This window comes from Phasianus colchicus, chromosome 27 (assembly GCF_987193195.1).
Source record: "Phasianus colchicus chromosome 27, bPhaCol1.hap1.1, whole genome shotgun sequence".
In the NCBI taxonomy this organism is placed as follows: Eukaryota; Metazoa; Chordata; class Aves; order Galliformes; family Phasianidae; genus Phasianus; species Phasianus colchicus.
This window is the reverse complement of record NC_143462.1, coordinates 3,080,751-3,096,908: the sequence shown is the minus strand read 5'-3', so window position 1 is coordinate 3,096,908 and position 16,158 is coordinate 3,080,751. Positions and strand designations below refer to the sequence as shown.

The following is a 16,158-nucleotide window of genomic DNA, read 5'->3' as shown; positions in this document are numbered from 1 at the left end:
ATGTTTTCTTTAAGTACCTCATGAATAAGTTTTAATGATGCATTTTCCCACCTCACTCATGTTTTGCATCTAAACACAGATTATCTCCTTCTAACATCAACTAAAACTAATTAGGTAACTCTTCTCACACAGATGCTTAAGTATTTCTAGATTGTTCAGCTCCCCATTTCCTTCTGAGCAGTTCTTCTTCCACAGATGCTGTCCTTACCTTATATCCCTATGCTGACCACATATAACTAGACAGAACTCAATCCAACCCATGCATTGAGTTTGCTCTTGTAGCCTCACACAGTCTTTCACCAGAGAAAACAATGTTTTTTGCACTGCTTGAGTAACTGGTGTGCTGTAACTTATCAGCTTGCTGTTTGGAACGACTCAAGTGACTGGAGGGCCAGAAAAGTAAAAAATGGAAAGAAAAAAAAAAGGAAAAAAAATGGACACATGGAAAATCCTAGCATGGAACTTGTTTACATGGTATTGAAAATGCTTTCTTTTCAAAGTTCTCAAACATGATGGTAGTTTGAATTTAAAATGATTTTTTTTCTAGCTCATGAGTAAATCCTCACTCCCAGCCTTAAACACTTGTTTATATTTGTGAGTGGTGAAAGAATCCCCCTTCTGCTTAACAGACAGTGAATAACAAGTGTTCATTCTCAGCTTGCAATGACTAGAACTGGGGGCTCAGCATCTATTATTTTCTACTGGCAACAGAAGCATGCCTTCTGAGTGAGGGACCAAAATAGCATGTAGAAGCTTAACATGAACTGCTGACTACACCAAAAATCACAGAAAGCATTAAAAAACCCCTCACAGCCCTAAGAGATGTTTCTTTCACATCATTTTGATCATTAAACTCCACAAGTGACAATAAGAAGAACTATAAAACAGAGGGAGGAAAAAACAGTTGTGCTCACCTCTTGCACAAACGAAACAAAAGCCTACATTTACAGCTGATGAGGAGTGATTCCTTTTGGAATGGTTACTACAGATGAGAATGTGGGATGACACAAATAAGCTTCCTGCAGCAATACAGCCATCTCCTGAGTGATAGGCAATGGGACATCTGAAACATCTCACCATGCGACCTGTTTAATATAAATGCAAAAAAGATGCACCATGTCACCCTGGAGTCAAGATATGGTACAAGATAGTACAGACAGACGCAAGACTGACTTTTATTCCACGTGGGTGCTAGATTACAGACATTTACATCTTGGAAAAAGTTTCAGAAAAGTTAGCTTTCACTTCAGAACCCTGTTGGGGAAAAAAACACATGGTTTAAATGTTCTAGAGTTCGCTTTTTTGCTTCATTATTTTAGTTCATTTCTAAAAGGATTCTTTTTTCCCTGAATTGTTCTAGCAGTCACTCCCAACTGTCTTCAGAAAAAGTGAACTCCTCAGCCTTGTGCCACTAACCCTCAGCTTACATTAAACTCAGCAACAGAAGACAACATCAGCATTGCAGATCCAGGCGTGCTCAGACCAATGGTCTCAGGCTGCTAGCTGCTTTCCCACCCACAACACATTTAAAGACTTCATTAAGAATGAAGCCCTTCTTCCTCGCTGCGTTACTGGGAGTCAGACTCATTGTGGTGATGCATCTGAGGTTTCTCCTGCTGTTCAGGGTCAGCTCTGCTCTCACCTTTGCTTGCTTTATGGATGTCCTTATCCACGGAGCAGGCAGAGCAGCAATGCTGAGGGCACCGAAAGCCTCGTGACTCAAACAGAGCTGTGGCAAACTTGCGCACACACGCCTCGTGGTAGAATTTACCGCATGCACTGACAGAGCAGCGCTTCACATCTTTGCCAGGAAGTTTGCAAGAAAAGCACGTGTGTTCTCCTTGTAAAAGAAGGAATAAAGAAACCCAAATGTCAGTACTTCGGGATACAGATGCTGTTAAAAAAAAAAACCATCCTGAAATGAACAGAACTTCGCTGCTCTGGTTAATACAGATTTTTGTTTGCTGCTATTATTCGCTACTGAACTACTACTAACCTGAACTGCTTTATGCTGAGAGTACTCTTAACAGTTTGTCACCCTTTCTCTTCCCAGATACTTGCTATGTGGAAAGTGAAAATCCGGCCTCAGAGGTTAAGAAAAGTAACAGAACAGACCAAACTGAAAGATTTTAAGGTTCTGTAAGTAAACCTTACTTGTTCTGATCATATTGTGGCAGAGCAGGAAATCTTGCCCTTTTCTCAGCCATGGGAACACACTCACCATTTTTACACTCCGTGCAGAAGAACTTCTCCTCTGGCATTGCCTTCAGGCCCAGACACTCCATATGAAAGGTGCTGCAGCACTCGCCCTCACAGGACACCAGTGACTCACCAGAGCTCTCACAGATCTTAAAGAGAGTTACAATAAGTCAGGAGAATTGCCTTACATCCCACTGCAGACTTGACAAAATCTACGGGCTGAAAACAATCCAAGAATTTATGGCAGCTTTCTCCTGTAACAGTGTGAGTCTCTCCAAAATGGAAGGAGAAGTTCTACAGGATCCACATGGAGTCCTAATTCTCTCATACTTAAATAGAAAGATGAGCTTCTCCTTAATATTCCTAATCCATAAACTCTCCTAGGAACTATTTTCAGATCACAGAGTCCCGAACGCCTTAATATTCTAAGATATGGTTAAAGCAAACTAGTATGATCTGCTAAGTCTATCACCTCAAATTAACAGGAACAGTCAAAACATCTTTACAGTACCATCATTTACCTGACAAACAGTGTCTTTTTTATTTGTTCCAGTTCCTCTCCTGGATAAGCTGGAGTCCACTGACTGCACATCAGAAGCATCAGCATCGACAGCAGCTGATGGGCTGTCGGAACGCTTTCCAAAACTACCCTACAAAGAGGGAAAGTCCAAGGCACTCAAACAAGACACTTTCAAAGGACAATCACACTGTGAAAAACAATGTTTACATCACCACTGATTATTTAGCACATCAAGAGGTTCAAACATCTTTGAAAAGTTGTTGGATGACAATGACAGAAGAAACGCTGCCTTTCTGACGTAAATATTTTTGCTTGTCCAGGTAAAAGATATTTCACTCTTTCCAGAAACCTCTTTGTTTCATACTGTCATCCCACAACTCCCAAGGAATCCAACAACTTTCAAAGAGCAAAATGAGTCAGTGACCAATTTGTTCTGCCAGATGATGTAATGTGCAGGGTTAGAAATAAAAGGTGATTTTAAAAAGCGTGTACTTTACTTTTTAGACAATAAAAGGCAGAACTTGAAGGAAATACAGTACTCATATTTAGCAGCAGGCAACGGAAGTGAGCAAGATATTGATTAGACACGTGTCTGTGAGAAACAATATGCTTTTACCTGTAAATCATTGAGTCCTCTTGAATCAGAGTCAGAAGCATCTCTGTAAGCTGAGCTCGTCAGTTCTACATCAGTTGAGGCTCGACTCCTCTTCTTTAAAGGTTTACAAGAATCTGAAATCTCGCTGGCACCTTAACACAACATGCTAAAATTAGTCTTAATGTATGTTTCTTCATTTTCTTTTTTCCTTAAAATCAGTAAAGGAAAATGAAAATGAGACAACCTGAAAATGAACTCTATTTGCTATTTTTAATCCTCAGCTTGCAACTTTGATACTAGTTTAATCCTCCGTAAAGACCTAATTAACTGGACATCACTTTAGGAAGTCCTTGTGACAATCTTCTGAATATGTTGACATAGCAGAGGAAGCTACTAAGTTGTGTGTAACAGAGGATAAGTTCCTAGGAGATTATCTCTTCATCATTCATCTTTAAAGTAGGGCTAAGCAAAAGCATCATCTCATAATCATACTAAATGCTTACAGCACATGAACAACATAACTACCCTTCCAACTAGCAATGCAAAGCCAAACCAAGCCATGTTCTTCGCTAGAAAACTTCAAGACCTCTGTAGCCCACACAAGATGAAAAGCACTGCCAAAGTGTGATGAAGAGCCAGGAATTTTCAGTGAAGTTTAAGTGCGTGACTCACCTTTCTGCAGGCCTGTCTTCACTGCTGCCAGTGGAACCATTTCAACCTGTTTGAATAGGAAAATCCACAGTTAAAAACAAAGGAATTTTTTCCCCTAGTATTAAAAAGAAAACATCAAAGTTTAAGTGATTAGCATCTCTGAACTCATGTGCAGTCTGCCATCCCCTCCTCAGTGCGAGCCTTCTTGTCCTGTTGGATTTAATCCTAGCTGCCTACGCTGAGTAGCAGGAGACAAGGCAGCCATGTGTTTGCTAGCAAGGTCCTTTCCAGTTACTCCCTTTCTGCATGAAGACGACAGAAAACTTCAGCCGTGTCCAGCAGGCAGGAGCAGGGTTCAGTGTGGCAGCCAACCCTGATTGCTTTGTACAACCCCACACCTGTGTAAGCACAAGTTTACCTTAACAGGCATGACACTCAGGTTAGTGAGACACTTAACGTATCGCCATTTAAGGCACATCCACCAAGCATGCACTCCAGGCTCCTGGGAACACAGACCTTCCCTGTATAGAGTGCTGCAAGGCCATAGGGATGGGGGTATGGACTTGGCACAGAGCATTGCAGAGCTCTATACAGCTGGAAACTCAATGTCAGTACACACCTAAGCAGACAAGTTTACAGTCTTGCAAAAGTGCTTCAGGCTCTTGATCCTCTATCAGTAGGGCACGTTTAGAATCTGCTCTGCCAATGTACATGGAACATGAGAATTTGGTGAAGGGATAATAATTAGAGAGGAAAGTCGTTGCCTTAAATCCTGGTTTTAAGGTTAAGGGTTACAAGTTACTTCTTTACAATGTGGTTACATATGCATGTAGAAACACATTTAGTAAATATTTAAGGATTATTCTATAATTTTTTTAAAAAATATTTTATTTTGTTGTACAATAGGTAAAAACATACAATAGAAGGATTTGTATAGGATACATTTCATAATACAAATATAAAATCTAAACAATCACTTTTATTTCTCCACTAGTCACTGTAACAGTAGCATTAACATTTTGTTTTTCCCATTAATTGTACTCGTTCCAGTTATAACCTCATACCAAGTTGTTGCAGACTAATTTGGGAATCAGTTGCAAGAAAACTTGACTTTGGGTAACAAATATTGTTGCATAATTGTAAGAAGTATTTTTTTTTTTTAATATAACTTAATACATTCAAGGTTACGCGCATTACAGTGCATCTGTGTTTAATTTTTTAGTCATACACTTTTCCTGAGAAAAGCACTTTAATGTTCATAGTCTTAGTTAGCTAGGTAATATAAACAAGCAAAGCTAACTGGGATCCATGAAATTCATATTGTTGGTTCTTAAACCTTTGTTAAATTAAGAAACACTTATAAACATGAAATAACATTTGAAAACACGGAGGCTGCAACACCCCCAGACAAGAGGCTGAAAGGAACATTGGGTGCTTCACACCCAACATTTGTTGCTTTCAAGTTTCTTTCTGCAGTTTTCCAGAGTTAGAACACTCTTCTGCTGAGCACAGATGTAAATGCTGTGGCATCAAAAGAAAAACATGGAAAAAAAAAAAAGCAACTGGGTCTGGTCTACCTTCAACCTCTGAATGAATGAAGTGCAAAACAATGTGTAAAGGGCAAAGAATAAATTAGAATAAAAAGAGCTAAAAAACCCCAAATGTTCCCCTTCCCATATAAAATCTGTAGCCCAATCACCCCTTTTAAGAAATCCTCATTGGAAAAAAACTATCCTATGAAACATTTCACATAAAATTCTCTGGTTTCAAGAGGAAAGGTGAAAATTGACCACGTAAGGAAAAGAACCAACAACTTTGACAAACTCGTTAAGAAGTATTCAGTTTTTAACATTAAATTATGTCCATTCACTGAACTTTCCTATTCATTTTCACGCAGAATTTTGTTTGTTTGTTTTAAAGCAACAACATTTGTCTGTCTGACATCCAGATTAAAGGAATGCCCTGTACATGTTAGATCTAGTTAAGGGGGGAAAAAAAGTATATCCCAGAAGAGCTGTTTTGCTGACGTCTGCCAACATAGAAGTCTGACTATTAAATCATTCCCAGAGTCCATTTTCAAAAGTGGTCAGATTAATCAGTCTAACTTCATCTGAAAAACAAAACCTCAATACAAACCAGCAGCTAAATCAAGAGCAAAAGGAAGGAACCTGGTGGTAATTCCATCAAAGAGAAGTTACTGAAACAAAATCATTTTGCTCATAACAGAAATCTCAAAGAAAACATGGCAGGTTCGTTAGGAGTCTTGCATCATTGAGTTCCCATTTTCCATAGCCTGACTGATACTGTGAAGATGCCAGTAGCAGAGTCACAGCAATGGTATTGACAAGGGGATTTCATGAAGGATAGTCCAAAACGAAACCCGATGGGGAAAAAAATGGAGAAAAATAAAAAGGCACCAATATAAGCCACAACATTTATGAATACAATATATTTTAACTCTCTACATGGAGGAAGCCAACCTGCTCCTTTTTGATCTTCTTCTTTGGCACAACTTCAGTGGATTTCTCAGACTCTGAGCGGGTTCGAATCGATCTTCTCTGTTGCTTCTTTTCTACAGAACCTGAAGAAGGAAAAAGGTTTCTATTATACTATTCCTTGTACTTCTATGCTACAGCAACACCTTCAGCACCATATCAACAGCTGAATTAACGAAGCCAAGACTTTGTCCTCTTTTGAATGTTTTATTTTTAAATTCAGTTCCAAGCTATTTGCCAACTGGTGCTGTGGTTTGCAGATAGCATGTTCTGATTCCATGGACAGAAAGAGGTATTGGTAACAGTACAAAATGACAAGCTGGCATCCAGGTCGGGCAAATGAGTTTTCAAAACACACCTCTCAGTCTTCGCTCTGGTTAATTTTTAACCAAATTGTCCATATTTGGTATTTATGGAAGGAATCCACAATCAATTTCTTCAACTAAAACAAGCCAGAAATCGAAGACGCAAAAATCAGGTTCCAAGTTTTCATTCCCACAGACAGCTGTGTGCCCTACAGGGGTGTGAGCCTTCACCCAGGACTCTGCCCACCACAGAACAGTAAAGCAAGAACTTCTCTACTACGTGTGCTATCACTACAAAATCTAAATGCTCAACAGAAAGCACAGAAGCAGCCATCACGATGCATTACTGCAATTAATGAAAGCAACAACCTAGCTTTTTAGAACTATTACTATAGAAAAGAAACTCAGATTAATGGCAGTAATAATGATATATCAAGAGAAAGCATAAATTACTTGTTTTTTTTTTTTAAACAACTAAGGTAGGTGAATTCAGAAGATCCCTCTATGCTACAGTATCTCCAAAAAGGTCATATTGTGAAACACACCATCTGATACCATGTACAGTTGTGGGTTTTTTTTGACACTTGGAGATGTTTAACAGAGAGCTGAAGTTTGACATTTCACAGCTTTTACAGAACATTATTCTTGGTTTCCAGTTTGGGTGTTTTACCCACAGAAGCAGCAGGGTAACTTCTGGCTGTAATGAGAGACATCCACTGATACCCACAGAACGATTCTGGATCTCAACACTGAAGCCAGAGGTCATCTTTTGTCACCTCTGTGTTCAGGTGAGATTCTTTGAAGCAGCTAAAAATCAGTTTGGGCAACTGTGACCAGAAAGTTGATTTAATCCATCATGCCTTTCCTCCCTGTGCTGCCTCACTGTGAAAATAGAATTAAGATGCAAGCCCTGTATCAGAGAAGAAACTCTCAAGTTATTGCCTTCAGCCAATATTAAACTTACTATCAATCAAAGTAACAGGTACTTTTTTCCTGTCCCTGCTCTGCAAAGATGCAGCACATCACCTCTGCAATGCTCCTATCCCACCTGCATGTGTATTTTGACCCAAAGTTTCAGGAGAGGTTTCAGACCAGCACTCTACCTCACCCTGACAAGGTCAGGTCAATCTTGTTCCAGAAACCAGAGGCATTATGAATTCTCATAGTTGTTCTCTTATTATCAGCTTTCAGGTTACACAACTATTCTCCCAGCACTACAGAATTCTGTATATCTAACTGCAGGTTATTATTAAGGATTCCCAGAGTCATTCTGTGAAATATTTAATATAAAGACATCCTGAAACTCCAGTGACCTTAAATTTGAAAAAAGGACTTTGTAGTTATGTTCCATGAGAGGGGACCAACAACTGCCTGGACTCTGGAAACAGCTTTGAAAGTGACTGTATACTTCAGTGTGTACTGAAGGAAAGCCCATGCACTGTAACAGGTGTTACCAGGTGAAGTTTTACATCTCCAAAAAACCTATGGAAGCGAAAAAAAGAGAGGCTCAGAATTCTTACCAACCCCTACACCTGAAGAACCATTGTGAAGGTGAAGCTTTTAGTTCCAAGTAAGGAAAACAAAACAGAGATACCCTCTCCAGCTATAAGGCAATCAAAGTAACAACTGGTTCAAAAAAGCTGAAGCAACTACAGCAACTAAAATTGGAAAAAAGAACCACTGATTAGACCAGCAGAAGAAACCCCACTTGCACTGGGAAACCCCACTCACACCAGAACATCTGTCTGCTCAGCCTGTACTGTGAAGCCCTACACAGCCCAGAACATAGCATATATTAAATAAGCTTACCTAAAAGCTAAGGAAGTACAGAAACTGCAGTAAGTATGCAGAGGAAAATGTTCCCACCTATGCTGAGCACTGAGGTGTTTGACCTGGAGTCTCATTTACGTCCAGAAAAGGAGAAGATACAAACAGTTAAAGCAGAAGTGACACCAAGTAACTTCACAAGATTTTCCCAGCAGGTTTTGTGGTTGGGTTCCTTTTTGTGTGTTTTAACTGTAATGAGTCCATTACTTTTTTAGGGTGTTTTTTTGGTCCGTATCATGAGCATTTGCTCATCCTGCTATGACAGCAACTCAACGTGCTCTTCTGCAACCTAAAATTTACTTCTACACATCTAACATAAAACCATTTGAGGCTATACCAAGGCTATTACTACCAGCACACTAGCAAACAAGCAATAGCTAATGGACTGTACAAAACAGATGAAAAACAGAAGACAATATAGGGACTGGAGGAACCTGAAAATCTCTTGGTTTAGAAAGATCTGAACTACATCTTTTCAGGAACTTCCATTTGCTCCCCACAGGGATACGTGTCTCCTTTTGATGATGCTGAGAGAACACATTGCTGAATGAAATTCCTGCTGATGGGGAGAAGATAAAACCGTTTGGACAAACTCCCATTAGCTGTTCCTCAGAATCAAAACAAAAAAAAAAACCACACACTGGTTTTCTGTTCCAAATCTAGGAAGCACTCAATCCGTTCTTCCTCTCGTTCTTCTCTACTACTGTACCACAAATCAGGCTTCAAATAGCTTGTTCCAGGCTTTCCCTTTTCAATCTCAAGTTCCATTATTTGCTTCAGTGGTTTTCCTCAGACAGTACTTAAATATCACTGTTTTATGATGGGGCTCCTAAAACACCTTCAGAACCAAGCATTGCATCATTCTGCTGATGGAGTGAGCTGAAGCAGGGGAAAAAAAACACTGTCCTCTACAAAAGTCATATTGAAATTCATCAACAAAGTTTGGTAAAGCACCTGCCACATTTCAAAACCATTCCTTACTAAACTATGTCACCTCCAGATTCTCTTCTTTTGATCTCCACTGTCATATTTTACACGCAGTGCCAAAAGCCATTACAATACTCTAACACATGCCTACTATGCTGTCCTGTCTTCTAAAACAACTTGCCATCTGCTCCCCACAAGGCACCTAGCCTTCTAATAATTTGACTTGGATACTGCAAGCTCCAAGTGCTGAAAGTTCAGAGGCTTAACCAGCTAAAGTGCACCAGAAAGACATCCTATGCTCCTCAAACATCTGGGCTCATCCTGTGCTGTACTAGCCATGTTTGGTAGAGCTATAATGTAAATGGAAAGATGGTTAAAATCATTCTTATCCAACAAGAAAATGCCAGTTTTCACACGTGAATTTAAATGCCCCTGTTAAAATTCAAAGCCCCTGCACTTTGCCTACCTGCTGATCCAGAAGTTGTTTCAGGAGAGGATGCGTTTTGCACATTACACGTTGCTTTTTCATTTCTCTGATTGGATGCAGAATTAAGCTTCTCTTGTCCTTTGACACTTATTTCTGCTTTGTTACCAACTCCCTTAGGAAAAAAAACAAACCAACAACACAATACAAAAAGATTTTGTCAGCCTACTTAAATGTATTATGGCTTCCAGGCATATTAATCTATCTTCAGTCAGAACAGAAACCTTCAATGCAACACATATAAGTGATCTATACTACTGAACTGCTTCTTTGCAAAACTTTCCATCCCTCTCCATCTCCCCTTATATATAACAAAAAAAAAAAATCCAGCGACTTTTCTAAACATTACCTTCTCTATAATGCTTAGGATGAAATAAATACTCTCCAGGTAGAGAGGCAGAAGGAGGAGGCAGAGAAATAGTCCTAAACCTTTTCCTTACACTGACTGCGAGAAGCTGCTGTGCACCTGAAGGAAGCTAGGAGGCAGAACTCATTTTAGAAGTCTGTTATGCAAAATGTAATAATTAGTTTTCAATACTTTATTAACACTTTTGTAATTTTATCTGTTTTCCCCAAATAAACTGATTTTTTAGATTTTCAGAGAATTGCTCTGTTATTTCAACTAGAATTAAACAGCTTCAGTATTTTGAACATCTCATCAGCAAGTATGTGACCATCTGCAGGGAGCTTCTTGGCCAGCAGTCAATACAATCACTGCCAGAGGCTTTGGGCTGCACTGAAATTAAAAGTTGAATACAACAGAATTTTGTTGGAGCATCCTGTCTTATGTTAGATTTAATCTCTCCAACCAAAGAAATGCACACTGTGAAAGTATAGCGGATGCTGGTTTAAGCTCCACAATAAGATAAACTTGGAATAACTTAGGAAAAAAGGAGTCACTACACAAAGTACATACCTTAGTGGAATAAACAAACTGATCGATGAGTTTTCCATCCCCAGCAGCATTTTGAAGAGCAAAAACCTGTTCAATTTTAACAACCGGAGACATGTTACATTTTTGAAGATCCAAGTTGTGCATGGTTATCGAAGCTGGTAAGGATTTTCTAGCTGCAGCTGTTTTCCATGCAATTTTCACAGGTGGTGGCTCCTCCTCTTCCGCACTCGACTGCCTCCGTTGGCTCTGCCTTCGCAGCTCTGCACTGGAAGGTGATCCTGTTATCACATTGCCATGCTCTGGCTGGGTGTTCAATGCTGGCTTCGGACGCCGGTTCTTCTTGGTCTCTGATTTAGAAGCAGCCGTCTTTTTGGCTTTTGACAAAACCTCCTCTGGTTCTTTGTCTATATAAATGAAGGTGTATTGTTCTATCCTTTCTTCCCGAGTCATTTTCAATGCTTTCTCAGCGTGGGCAATACCAATATCCCACTGAGCACGCTCTCTTTGTGGCCTTGGTTTGCGAATCTTAAGGAACAAAGACAAGCAGCTGATTACACTGAAGCATCCTGAGGGTCCTTACATCTCTAAGGCAACAGATATAAGTTTGCTTTCCATTTACAGGGTAAGTTTGAAAAGTAGACAGCGAACCCTGTGCTCGGAATATGAGCAGACAGTGGTTGGATTGAATGACCATCACCACTGAAAGTGTCTGTCCTGAACTATAAACTCAGGAAAGACAAGAGCAGACAGCATTCAAAGTCCACAACTCTGTTATAAGATGAAATCTAATTTATCTACATTTTAAATCCTCCAAATTTTTCCATACAAATCCTTCTCCTTCCACAAAAGTATTTTGATTAGCATAAACACTGACTTAAGTTCTCTGTCTACACAGAAAAGCGGTTAAAACTGAACACACAGATACTACTTTTATTTAATATTCTGACAAAAATGTAAAGTCATTTCCTCACCCAGGATGACAGCTGTCACAAGGAACAAAGTTAAGCTATCAAGCTCCTCAGTTGAAAAGAAGGAGCATGGTAACATTTTAGTTACCTCCACGAGTAACATTTCTGCCAGAGAAATGCAGACAACCCTTTACACAACAAAGCACCACTGTTTCAGAACTGCCCCCACGAGTTTCACTTTCACAGGCACTGCAGATACCCCTTCTCCACAATTGGTGTTCATCATACCTTCTGTTTCTCAGAATGGTTGCTGGCTTGCTTAGCAGCCTCTGCCAATAACTGCTCATATTGTTTGTGTCCTTTGTACTCCCGAACTCGCTTCTCGTGCACCCACGCCCGTTCTGGCTGGTTGCTAAAAAACTGAACATGGTATTCACGGGCACCTGAAATTGAAAAATTCTAGTAAGCAGTTTTATGAATGCCTCTTCTGGTTTAGTTTACACTTTCCTCCTCCACACCGTTCAACCGCTGCAGTTGGAAATACCAAGGTTAGTTTAGAAAGTTCAGAAATAAGACAGGCCTAGACTCAGAGTTGTTCAGGATGGGAAGATAAATGCACCCTGCCCACAATGGATGTTCTCAGACTTACCAGATGTCTTCTCATAAACATGCTGACTTCAGAAAAGTGCTCACACCTAGTTTGCATAGGCTCATTTGCAGAGGTAATTTTAAAAGCACTACTTTTATGCATTACAGTAATAGTCCTGTTTAGCACACACACCAGCAGACTCAATCCCACAAAGGAAATTGAAAGATGAGATTTTTTTTAATGCAGAAACAACCAGAGACACCTGATTCTGGCAGTGACCTTCCTCCCTTACCTCTCGTATTGATTTTGGTATGAACATCAAGCTGTGGATCACATGAAACCATGCAAGGCCACCATGGGTATGTTCCCACCTTGGACCAAACCAGATCGCCAACCTGAAACTTGATGTCATGGCTGACTTGTGTTGGAAGAGAAGGCAAGAACTGCTGCACCTAGAGAGAACAAGACAAACTTAACAGCTTGGATTTACACAGTCACTGATAAAACAAGACACACAACAGTGAAAAAAACCACCAGCAATCCTAAACCAAAAAAACCACAACAAAAATCAAAAATAAATGTCTCCTCTGTAAGTTGATTAAGAATGTTGCTTTTAGGAGAAAATAAGACAATAAATATGGCAAAAGAGACATTTTGACACAACAGTGACTAAGAAGTATTTCAAGGAAATGGCAGCTTATTTATCTGACAAACTAAAGAACCCATGGCATATAATTGGTAGAAAAACAGTGACAAACCAGAAAGTGTTAATGAGTACATGTACTAACCGGGGCTTCCTCCAACACTGCATCTTCTCTTGGCCTTTCAGACAGCATGCTAAGCCTCTCATTTGGTCTCTGGGAAATGGGAACAATGAAAAGGAAAAAAGGAAAATAAACCCAAACAGCATAAGGGGACAGTAAAACCAAAACAAGCACATTAATGAAAACAAACAGAAAAAAAATACATAGCAAGGAGAAAAGCAACCACAAGCCCAAAAGAACAAGTATGATAATTCCTTATTCCAACTTCAAAGTAGCACCACAGAAAATATCCTCCCCACCCCTACAAAGAACAAGGTTCTGCTGTAACAAGCAATAGAAAAACATTCAGATAGTAAACCCAAATAACCTTCCACCTTAACCAGTGTGCAGCCTCAGAGAAGCAGGGAAGGATTGATGAAGGATATCCACACTAATGTGACAAGTCCCACTGCATGTTGGTTATTTGCAAAGACTGCATTACCAACATCACGTTAAAAATACAACAAGAAAATCATCAAACTTATGTCTAACTACATATATACCCAGAAGAGAGGAAAAAACACTGCTGAAGAAGCATACTCCACCAACAATACCAGGCATACAGATGGTTGAAGCTATTATCACACTTACATTTTGTTCCTCTGGTTCTAATTTTGGAATTTTGTGCGACTTGCGCTCTTCCGATCGGGAAGAGTCATGCTTGCTACTTTTTTTCCTTTTCTCTTTTCTCCCTTCATGTTTTGCCTTAGCATACTCACTCGCTTGTACTTCATTTAAAAGGTCCCCACAAAGAGAGGACTCAAACAATTCCCTGCCGTTCTGGATAGTTTTGGTTATTTTTAGTTTGATTTCTGGTGAGCCAGTCTTCTTTGGAATCACCGTCTGGGAAACTGAAGGTGGTGGTTGGGGTGGCTGTGGAGGGGAAGGCTTTTCCAGAACTTCATGCGGCCTCGCATTCGAGTTTTCCATGTGGTAATATTCTGGGGGACTAAAGTTCCTAACTGTACCAAAACCATTGGCAGAACCATTGGGATATTGACTGTACGTCTGGAATTTGGCTTGAGGTTCGTACATATTGATGGTGGCTGGGTAGCCATTAGCAATGGGGGGCAGATCCTCTGCCGTGGGTGTTGGGTATTGAAAGCCTTGCTGTAGGGCAGCTTCATATGGTGTCTGTCCACCATCTTCAGCAATGTCACTGCTGGCATCAAAGGCATCCTCCTGGCGGATGTTGGCTGAGTCAATGAGCTGAGGTGGTTGCTGAATTGTGTTTCCCATGATCCCTTGCATGAAAGAGAAAGAGAAATCCATTGTTCTGCTCCAGCATCCTTAGCTTTCCCTTTTTCTCATAGGGCCTAGAGTCAGGGGAAAAAGGAGTTCAGTCAGTGTAAAAAAAGAAAAAAAAAGATAACTGAGGAAATTAAAATGTTGAGAGAAAGCAAATCTAATGACCGATTCCCCCCTCTCCGCTCATGCATTTAAAGAAGACTGGTATTACAGAATGTGAAAAAAAAAAATTAAAACCTATTTACACATTGCTGCAGAACCTTTTTATTTGAGACATCCACTTCCTTTTTCCCCCCCAATACATTTCAGGAATCAAGATAAGCACCTACAAACTCCAAGAAGATTATGAGCCCAACAGTTCCAAAGTCAGAAAAACAGTGCTAAAATTCAGAGCATCCCTTCAGCCTCCCTAACGTGGCACCAGGAAGCATTGCTCTGATGTGCTTTCATCCACAAGGATCCCCCAGTCAACAGAGAAACAACAGCAGCAACGTGGGGCCACAAGCAGCCTGTCAGGCAACTGGGGACCAGAGCCACAAATTCTCTCTATGCTGGGAGCCACTGGGAGAACCACTTCAGATGATGTGACAGCCTCAGGACGGCCCTCCCCACCCCTCCTCTCAACAGAAGGGCAGAGAAGAGCTTGCTTGGGGAGGGTTATTTTCCTAACAACAAACATGTGGGGTTCTAACACTAAAAAGGTTTGATTCTGAAAATTCTCAAAGTAGTTTTGTTTTAATAATTTGTGTTCAAGAAGGAAAAAGGAACAGTGACCCCAACTACAGCTAAGAAATACAGATTTGCAAGGTCAGTTTAGCCCTTCCAAAGTAAATACAGCTCTGTGTTATTTATCCTACCCCTGTACAGGCACAAAGGAGGGTTACTATGCCCTTCTGGTCAGGGTTTGAAGTGACACTAACACAACCCACTTCTCATCATTACAATCTGCATATACTCCCCTAACCCCCACATTAAATTCTTACCTTCACAATGCATTTCAAAACCCTGATGTTGCAACAGCAAAAGGACTTGATCAGAATTTTGTTATTTTGTCAGCTTTGTCCTTGAATGATACTCACATTTGTGTTCATCCTTGCTGCCCACAGTGCTATCAACCACAGGCACACTTGTCCCCATAGTTAAGTGATTTAGAGAAACAACCCAATAGCACAATGCCATACAGCAAAATTTGCTAATTGCAGCAACTTTTAAATCTCAAGGCAGTATAACCATCTTTTTCCCCAGCTGCTCCCTGCATATCAGCCACAAAAGCCAACAAGAAGTGCTGCTGCTGATGGGAGGGACACACGTGGTGAGAAGCACTGCCTATCAGGGTCAGCCAGCCTCAAACCACCACCACCCATTCTAGGAAGAGGAAGTGGAACTGTTTGTACTATCTACAAATTAATTGCTCCTTTACATCTGCCAAACCGAAAAGCAAACAACAGATTTCTCCCACTAGGAAGAAATTTCACCCTAGGCTTTTTTCGTTACTAAAATCAGAATCAATTTCTTTCTTTTTAAATACGTCAAAAACCCAACAACTCATCTTACAAACCTGCGACTGTGCTTCAGTCATCAGGCACATCCACTGCTGGATAAACAGAGACAAAGCAGAAACGATTTAAGAAAGTTTAGAATCAATTCATTTTCAAGTTTTGTTTTCATTTTAAAGAAAATCTAATTCACTGTCTGCTATCCAAACACTCCAG

General features: G+C 40.2%; 1 protein-coding gene across 10 annotated transcripts in view; it reads right to left on the bottom strand.

The window, feature by feature from the left end:
- The window catches only part of NSD3 (nuclear receptor binding SET domain protein 3), a 36,986-nt gene that overhangs the window by 13,061 nt on the left and 7,767 nt on the right, over nt 1-16,158 (bottom strand). For 8 of the 10 annotated variants that reach the window (XM_031602196.2, XM_031602195.2, XM_090125677.1 and 5 more), the window contains 13 exons: nt 13,790-14,514; nt 13,184-13,252; nt 12,688-12,847; nt 12,095-12,249; nt 10,920-11,423; nt 9,986-10,118; nt 6,446-6,546; nt 3,987-4,032; nt 3,336-3,466; nt 2,721-2,849; nt 2,222-2,348; nt 1,643-1,840; nt 915-1,085 (listed from right to left, as the gene is read on the bottom strand). In XM_031602196.2, coding sequence (XP_031458056.2) covers nt 915-1,085; nt 1,643-1,840; nt 2,222-2,348; nt 2,721-2,849; nt 3,336-3,466; nt 3,987-4,032; nt 6,446-6,546; nt 9,986-10,118; nt 10,920-11,423; nt 12,095-12,249; nt 12,688-12,847; nt 13,184-13,252; nt 13,790-14,470 — 2,605 coding nt within the window. In that variant the 5' untranslated portion in view covers nt 14,471-14,514. Of the gene's footprint in view, nt 1-914; nt 1,086-1,642; nt 1,841-2,221; nt 2,349-2,720; nt 2,850-3,335; nt 3,467-3,986; nt 4,033-6,445; nt 6,547-9,985; nt 10,119-10,919; nt 11,424-12,094; nt 12,250-12,687; nt 12,848-13,183; nt 13,253-13,789; nt 14,515-16,004; nt 16,041-16,158 lie in introns of all 10 variants that reach the window. The other 2 variants (XM_090125674.1, XM_090125675.1) reach the window with 1 other exon arrangement.